This window comes from Ursus americanus, chromosome 35 (assembly GCF_024610735.1).
Source record: "Ursus americanus isolate L20-20 chromosome 35, mUrsAme1.1.p, whole genome shotgun sequence".
NCBI classification, from domain to species: domain Eukaryota; kingdom Metazoa; phylum Chordata; class Mammalia; order Carnivora; family Ursidae; genus Ursus; species Ursus americanus.
This window is the reverse complement of record NC_142161.1, coordinates 27,693,135-27,701,678: the sequence shown is the minus strand read 5'-3', so window position 1 is coordinate 27,701,678 and position 8,544 is coordinate 27,693,135. Positions and strand designations below refer to the sequence as shown.

At 47.7% G+C, this 8,544-nt stretch overlaps 1 protein-coding gene and 1 long non-coding RNA gene across 10 annotated transcripts in view; one reads left to right on the top strand and one right to left on the bottom strand.

Moving 5' to 3' along the window:
* Nucleotides 1–2,053: 2,053 nt before the first annotated feature.
* On the bottom strand, nt 2,054–4,473 carry LOC148107148 (uncharacterized). Its single transcript, XR_015723029.1, has 2 exons — nt 3,590–4,473; nt 2,054–2,362 (listed from the first exon to the last, which is right to left on the bottom strand). It is a non-coding gene; the product is annotated as an uncharacterized LOC148107148 (long non-coding RNA).
* A 169-nt stretch (nt 4,474–4,642) lies between these two features.
* The window catches only part of TRIM9 (tripartite motif containing 9), a 108,428-nt gene continuing 104,526 nt past the window's right edge, over nt 4,643–8,544 (top strand). For all 9 annotated transcript variants that reach the window (XM_087859074.1, XM_087859077.1, XM_045798650.2 and 6 more), the window contains exon 1: nt 4,643–5,640. In XM_087859074.1, the coding sequence (XP_087715200.1) occupies nt 4,819–5,640 (822 nt within the window). In that variant the 5' untranslated portion in view covers nt 4,643–4,818. The remainder of the gene's footprint in view (nt 5,641–8,544) is intronic.

Below are 8,544 nucleotides of genomic sequence, written 5' to 3'. Positions count from 1 at the left end.
TTGCAACCATCCTATCCTTTACAATGATTAATCTGAAATTACCTTTCAATTTTTTTTTCCTGGAAGTTGGTCTACTTGAGCTTTCTACTTTGAGAGCATTTGAACATCTTTTTTTGAAGGTCCATTTTATTTTTGCAATGTCGTTCCATACAAATGCAATAAACACATAACAGTCTTAAAAGTTTACAATAACAGGGGCGCCTGGGTGGCTCAGTCCTTAAGCATCTGCCTTTGGCTCAGGGCGTGATCCCAGCGTTACGGGATCGAGCCCCGCATCAGTCTCCTCTGCTGGGAGCCTGGTTCTTCCTCTCCACTCCACCTGCTTGTGTTCCCTCTCTCGCTGGCTGTCTCTGTCAAATAAATAAATAAAGTCTTTTAAAAAAAAAGCTTACAATAACGTATTTGAATAAAAAATCTGTATACGTTATACTTTACAGCAATTTTATGCAGTGAATTAACTGATTGTTTAAAAATGTTCTTTTTCAACACCTGTGCTGTCTTATTTCTTGAAGTATTAAAGATAGAGAGCCTACGTAGTGTTATTTACAAACAAAATTAAGACTGTATAGGTTACATGGAATCCATTGATTTAAGAGCTCAATTTAATACTCTTGACTATTCAGTGCTCCGTATGAGGGAAAAAATCTACCTTGACATACTGACAAAGAGCCAAAAATTCAATTTCCATAAAAATATTAAAGGTATCCCATTCTGAGAATACCTAGTCGGATACCAGTGAAGAAAGCTAAAGCTGTATTATTGATGCTAGATTTGAAGGATTAATTAAGTTAATATATTTTTGACTGAAAACATATTCATTTCCTTTAGGCTTTAAGTTTTGTTGTCATGGCATTTCACATGGAATTTTCCTGGTGTTTGTTAATTGTGATCGTGCTTTCCATTAGATCCATAGTTATATTTCTTTTCGCAAGTCCCAAAATGCACATATTTATTTACTATTGTGTGAAAAAGAAAAGGATGTGTCCTGGGGTGGGGTGTGTAGGGTTCCCTGCTCAGCAGGGAGTCTGCTTCTCCCTCTTCCTCTATCCCTCCCCCAGTTTGTGTGTGCCCACTCTCTAAAATAAATAAATAAAATCTTTTTTAGAAAAACATCATTTGGGTGCATAGTTGAGTAAGTTTTAGAGGATAATAAGGCACTTGACACGAATGAGAACATCTGCAATCACCCCAGGCATGATAAAATTACAGGGATATCAATGCTTCCTGCTTCTGGGCATGGGCTGATCGCCAGCTGGAGGAAGGAAGATATTCTCAACAGTGTTTCTATAAAACCATCAGTTACATTCAGATTTTTATTTCCTTTTAAACACAACTCATTGGAGAACTTTAATGTACGTTATGGACACATAGTGCAACATGAGGGGAAATCTTCAAAAGTACAAAAATTTTTAGAGAAATGAATTCAAGAAAAACCATAAACTCTCAGGGAAGGTAAGCAGAATAACACAGAAGTTAACAAAGATCATTTTGATTATTTCTTATACACATAGCTTGACAGAAAGAAAACTTGGCATTTGTCGAATGAATGAATGAACGAACGAACAAACAAGGAAGCAAAATTACATCTGCCTGGATTCAAATCCCAGCCTCACCAGTATTTAACCTGGAGTACTTTGTTTATCCTCAGATTACTCATCTTTAAAATGAGGATAATTATGCCCACCTCTTTTTGTTATCACAGGGATTGAACTAGGTAATCCATGTAAATAAATAAACCCACTGCCTAAAGCAGAATGAACACTTAACAAATGACAGTCATTTTAAGAGCTCTCCTGGGATTGATTTAGCTAATTCCTGACCAAATAGATCTAACAATTAAATCACCTCAATATATTTCAGAATAGGTCAATTCTTCGTGTATTGATTATATTATAAATCTGTATTCTATTGAGTGTCTGTGAAACCAACAGTGTATTACACAGACATTCTTTAAAATTGTCCTTTATTTTTAACTTAGGTACGTTTTCTGCTAAGAAGCAGACCTCTTAGATGGTGTCTGTCTGGGCGCTAAAACAAAATATCACAGACTGGGTAAAACCTATAAACGATAGAGATTTATTTCTCACATTCTAGAGGCTGGGGTTACAAGATCAAGGTGTCCACAGGTTTTCCATGTGCTGAGGGTCTGCTTCATCATAGACTGTGGTCTTCTCGTGGTAACTTCAAAGGGCAGAAGGGGGGGCGCCTGGGTGGCACAGCGGTTAAGCGTCTGCCTTCGGCTCAGGGCGTGATCCCAGCGTTATGGGATCGAGCCCCACATCAGGCTCCTCCGCTATGAGCCTGCTTCTTCCTCTCCCACTCCCCCTGCTTGTGTTCCCTCTCTTGCTGGCTGTCTCTATCTCTGTCGAATAAATAAATAAAATCTTTAAAAATAAATAAATAAATAAATAAATAACAATAAAGGCAGGGCCGGTCTTTAAAAAAAAAAGGGGGGGGCAGAAGGGGGCAAAGGAGCCTTCCTGGGCCACTTTTGTAAGTGCACTAACCCTATTCATAAGGTTCAGCCCTCATGGCCCAAACACCTCCCAAAGGCCCCGCCTCCTAATGCCAGCACCTTGGGGGATAGGATTTCAAGATATGAATTTTGGGGAGACACATTTAATTTATAGCAGATGGTATACTATGATAAGCAAAGTTCAAACTCATAAAGAAAATATTTGCTGCTCACTTTGAAATGTCCATAGCCCTGGCCCAAGGCTACTGTGACTTTCAGCCAAATGCATATAAAAATCCTGGAAAGGTTTTTATGCATTTTTATATATTAAATCATGCGTGGTACTGACACTCCTTTCTAACAGTTTCTCAACAATTAACTATTTGTTATTAGTGAAGTCTCTTGGGACCCATAAATTAGATACAGCCAGGAGATACCAATAACATTCCAAGGCCACATGAAGAAACTGTATGGCTGTAAACAGAGTACATATGCTTCTGGATACCCTGGACTTGGCTAGTTAAAAACCAGATTAAAAAGAAATCATATAGCATTGTGATTGGCATAACTCTAAATGACAACAAAAACTACCCCCCCCCCACAATAATCAGGAGCTGTTTTCATTGCAGCTGAGGAAGGTTTTGGAAAGATAATCTAGTTTATTGGACTATTTCTCCAAGGGCAGGATTATGGGCCATTTTTTTAAACTGGGCAATAAAATGCTTGTACATTTACAAATAAAATTGTAAATATTGCTGCATATAACCAAGTTATCTCTTTTTTGGAAGAGAAAAACGGAGTATTTCTTAGACCTTGGAAGGAGTTTTTGTCATTTATTTATGAATCACTCAGCAAAAGGCAGCCATGTACTATTTCAAATAAGCTGCTATCTCAGAATGTCACTGTCACTTGACTCAAAGATTTTTCTTTCTATCTTTTTTCTTTTTTGGGGGGCGGGGGGAGTCCCTCCTCCTCCTCCAACAACAAATCCACAATTCTGTGGGCAACGGACAAGACTCTGTATCTTCATCAGTATTTGGAGACAGGGAGAAGGATGCTTAATATATGAGGACTAACACCAGATCTCGCCCCATCCCCCCACCCACCTCGCTGGAGCAGACAGAAAAAACCCACCGTTCTGAAGCTGTGGTTACTGCGCAGGCCACGTGACACTGAATAATGCTGTTGGGATTCAAACATGAGACTCCGCAGTGACACGGTGATTCACGTGCAGCTAGTTCCTCAACTGTGGGCACTGAGACAGGCAACCCGTCCCCGCCTCAAATTGAGCCGAAGGCACTGCGGGCCTCGCGGCAGCTCAAGCGGCGCCGAGAGCGGGGTGGCCGCGCAGCCTTGGGAGGCGGGGAGAGTGAAGCCGGGAGAGGCGCTCGCACCGCGCGGGGAGAAGCCTCTGGGCCGAGCCGGAATTTAAAGCGGGAAATGAAGGGGCAGAGATTTTAACTAACAGCCGAAGCCTCTGGCATCGGCCTCCAGCTTCGATCTCACGGCAGCGCCAAGGAGTCGGTATTATTAACCCCTCGTAGACCCCGGGGCTGAGGGCGCGGGAAGCGGAGAGGCTCTTCCTGGGCGACTCCCAGGCTGGGGGAGCGCCCGGGCCGGGCCGCACCGCGTGGCCGGAGGGGCGGAGAGCCCGGCTGCGGTACGAAAACCGAGGCCTGGGTGAGGCGCCAGCCCAAGCCGCCAGCCGAGCAAGGAGCAGGGGCGTCTCACGGGCGCGCGGCCCTCGTCGGTCGCAGGTCGGCGCGGAGACCGGAGCTGGAAGCCGAACGCAGACGGTTGGCGAGAAGCGCCAGCCCCCTCCCGGCCTACTCGCCGCGGGGAGGGGTTTCTCACGCCCCCTGCTCCCGGGTGACTGCACCGGAGGTCGGAAGGAAGCGGGGCGAGGGATGAGTCATCCCGCCGCATGCCTCCTTCCCAGTCCCTCGCCTCCGCACGCCAGCCCCCTCCCGAGATCCAGCAGCCGGGAGCGAAGACTCGCTCCTCCTCAGAGTCCGCTACCAAACCCCCAGTGGCCTGCGGAAGCGAGGGGAAGGACGGGGCGTGTGGCCAATGAGAGCTTCGCTCTCTCTCGCCGCCGGCCAATGGGCCGCTGTTTACGGGTGGGGCGGGACTAGGAGGGGGCGGTCTGGGGCTGGCGCGCGGCGTCGCCGTCCCGCGGCTCACAGGGAGAGCGAGCGGCTCCGAGAGAGAGCGCCTCACGGGGAGTCGGCGCCTGAGCGACGCGGGAAGGCGCCACTGTCACCGCCGCTGGCCAAGGTGCTGGAGACGACAGGCCAGTCGGCCACTTCGCCAGCTCAGGCACCCGTTGCGGCTGCCGCTGCCTCGCTCCCCGCCCGGTCCTCATGGAAGAGATGGAAGAAGAGTTAAAATGCCCTGTGTGCGGCTCCTTCTATCGGGAGCCCATCATCCTGCCCTGCTCTCACAATTTATGCCAAGCGTGCGCCCGCAACATCCTGGTACAGACCCCGGAGTCTGAGTCCCCCCAGAGCCGTCGGGCCTCGGGCTCCGGGGTTTCCGACTATGACTATCTGGACCTGGACAAGATGAGCCTGTACAGCGAAGCGGACAGCGGCTATGGCTCCTACGGGGGTTTCGCCAGTGCCCCCACTACCCCGTGCCAGAAGTCTCCCAATGGCGTCCGCGTATTCCCCCCGGCTATGCCGCCACCGGCCACCCACCTGTCCCCGGCCTTGGCCCCGGTGCCCCGAAACTCCTGTATCACCTGCCCCCAGTGCCACCGCAGCCTCATACTGGACGACCGGGGGCTCCGCGGCTTCCCCAAGAACCGCGTCCTGGAAGGGGTAATTGACCGCTACCAGCAGAGCAAAGCCGCAGCCCTCAAGTGCCAGCTCTGCGAGAAGGCGCCTAAGGAGGCCACCGTCATGTGCGAACAGTGCGACGTCTTCTACTGCGATCCGTGCCGCCTGCGCTGCCACCCGCCCCGAGGGCCCCTAGCCAAGCACCGCCTGGTGCCCCCGGCCCAGGGCCGCGTGAGCCGGCGGCTGAGCCCGCGCAAGGTCTCCACCTGCACAGACCACGAGCTGGAGAACCACAGCATGTACTGCGTGCAGTGCAAGATGCCTGTGTGCTACCAGTGCTTGGAGGAGGGCAAACACTCCAGCCATGAAGTCAAAGCTCTGGGGGCCATGTGGAAACTGCACAAGGTGAGTCCTAAGAAAACCCACCCCTAACTCCCCTCGCCTCCGATCCTCCGGTTTTGCAGCACACGGTCTCCCTTTTGCGTACTGTGCATCCCGGTGGGGGCGCAATGCAGGTTCTCCTATATCTGCTTCCCCCGTCTGGTGCACTGCAGAAGCGCAGGGGGACCTTAAACCGAGAGCAGGGGAGTTGAATATCCCCACAGAGTTGTTGCGGGGATGCCTTACAACGGGTCTCCCGGGGAGCGCTGCCTAGCACTGGGGGTCCCCTCTCCATCGCGGAGGCGCAGCCTGCGGTCGCCGCCAGCGTACTGGAAAGCGCTGCGTAACTGGGCAGAGGCACGCCGGCGCTCGGGGCTGCCAGAAACGCTCCAGGGTAGATCCGGCCGCGGTCCCCAGGGACGAAGTGGGGGCGGTGGGGCGGCGCGAAACGCTGAAGGCTGGAGCTGCGGGATAGGCGGGCGCTGTGATTCGCGGCGGGGGCGGGGAGAACTTCGCGAGTGGAATACTGATGAGTCCGCGTTGGCCCAGACCCGGAGTCCGCGCTGGAGCGGATGCGGGACCGGGTGGTTTGCCCCCGGAGGCGGAGGAGTGGGGAGTGTAGTGCCGGAGGGAGAATTAAAGGGGGGGGGGGGAAATCCTGTGGTCGCCATGGCAACAAGCCCTGAGGGCGGCGGGTCCTGACCCTCCCTGGGGCTAGGGACCTGGGGCTGAAGTAGCAGGACGAGAGGTTTCTGAGTGGTCTAGGCCTGAAAGGTAGGCAGATGCGTCTTCCAGGGTAACCGCATCCTCCCAATCACCACACACGCATTTGCCCAGGATTCAACCCTTTTCCTCTTTCAGCAGTTGTCTTTGAAAGCTTTGAGGCACCTGTTACCAACAGATTTATCTTTCTGGTCTCTTTTGATGGCGCCTCCACCAAAGCCAGCTTCAAGAAGAGTGCCTTTAACAACGTTTAGCTAAGCCACTCTTCTGCTCAGAATCCTCCAATTGTCCCCCACATTTCTTAGACGGTCTCTAGAATGGTCCAGTAGGACCTGCTTGACCTGTTCACATTTGGCCTCATCGACCTCATTTCCTCCCACTCATTCCCTTTGCTCCAGCAACACTGTCCCTCACCTAACGTCAGACACCTTCCCGCCTCTGGGTCTTTGCATTCGATGTTCCTTCCGCTTGGGACAGTCTTACCCAATACCCTGTATTCGAACGGCTCACTCTCTTGCCTCCTTCAGATTGTTGCTCAGATGTCAACTTTGCAGTGAGACCCTTCTGAACACAATTGCTGCCACTAGTCTCAGACACCCCTAACAGGCATGCTATATATTTTAATTATCATGTTATTTTTGTATTTATGTATTGCTCCCCTCTGCACATCCTAGAACATAAGCTTCGTGAGGAAAAAGATCTTTATAATGTTATGCCCACCCTGCTTAGAAGGAAGGGAACCACACTTGAGTTGTGTGGAAATTTCACTTTTAATTTTTAAGTAATTTGCTTGGTTGGGATGCAAAGGGTAGGGCAGGGATCCAGGATTATTGTAGGGAGATTTTCTTCACATCATTGAGTTTCAAGCCCAAGGATCAGACAGGACAGTAAAGATGGTGTTCAGGCCTCAGCTATGCCCCACTCAGGGTTTCCTAGCATTTCTTGGAGACTAGAAAGGCTAGCCTCTGAGAGAGACCATGGGGTTAGGCTGAAACACTAATATTTTATTTACAGCAAGAAAAGAAATAAGATATCATCATTTTCAGTAATCAGGGAAGTTTTCTCAATTCAGTATTAATTGAATGTGATCCATGTTTACAGTTATTTGTGTTCTCACAAATAACCTATTAAATCTCATTCATACTGAAAGGAAATTTAAGTCAGCACAAATTTGAGCCCTACTAGACATATGCATCTATTTTTAAAACATTTCAATTTAACTTTTTAAAAATGATATTTAATTTTGAAAGTTTTCAAAACGAGTTCACGGCCAATTTTTTTCTTCATGTTATGATTGCACTCTTAAACTGCTAACTATAGCCTATGTTAAGTTGCCTTTCAAAACTATCTTTGGAACTAAGAAATTAATCACCCTGTCTGAAAAAAGAACTTGAGTCACACACTAATTAGGGCGGTCAAACCACGGCATTAGTTTTCTGTGAAGTCTATACTTTATCCATTAAAAACAAATGCCACCTTTTAATCTTTGTCAAGCCCTGTATAGATTTGAATACCCTTTCGTTTTATGGATGATGGGCATTGTGAGTGGACACTGGTGAGGACTGGGTTGAAATTTGGATGTCCGTTAAAAAAACAATAATGTCAAAGTCCTTGAGACATGACATAAGTAAGCTAGAAAAGGAAGGTTGGTTCATTGGAAAAAAAAAAAAAAGATCATTTCTTCCTAATCTTTTGCACACCTTTTCCAAAATCATGAATAGGTATAATTTTTGTCTAGTCAATATCAGAATTATCAAACTGCCAAAAAAAAAAAAAAAAAAGAAAGATGACAGATTTTAACATTTGCTTACCGTCTTAGGTGAACAACAAGCATTTCTCCCCCATCTTATCTTCTTAAGGTAGTTAATAGGCTAACGCCAGATTTTCTCATGTAGTCTACTCATGTTCTGTTTCCACAAAGACTCATGGGCCAGAATTTCTATGCCTTTCAAAACACAGGAGAGCAAAGAATTACATTAAGTAGTTTCCCCAAAGTTGGGCAGTTAGTTATCAACATACGTTATTACCAGACATGAAAGTTTTCATTAATGTTTTGCCATATTAATTAGTCATTTCTAGGGATAAAAAAAATTCTGTGAATAACTATTTCCCTCGAGCACCACGTCATCATCTTATACATTCAAGGCAAAATGGCTGGAATTTGTTTTTAAAGAGGTTTTAAAAACAAATGTTTGAAATTCATAG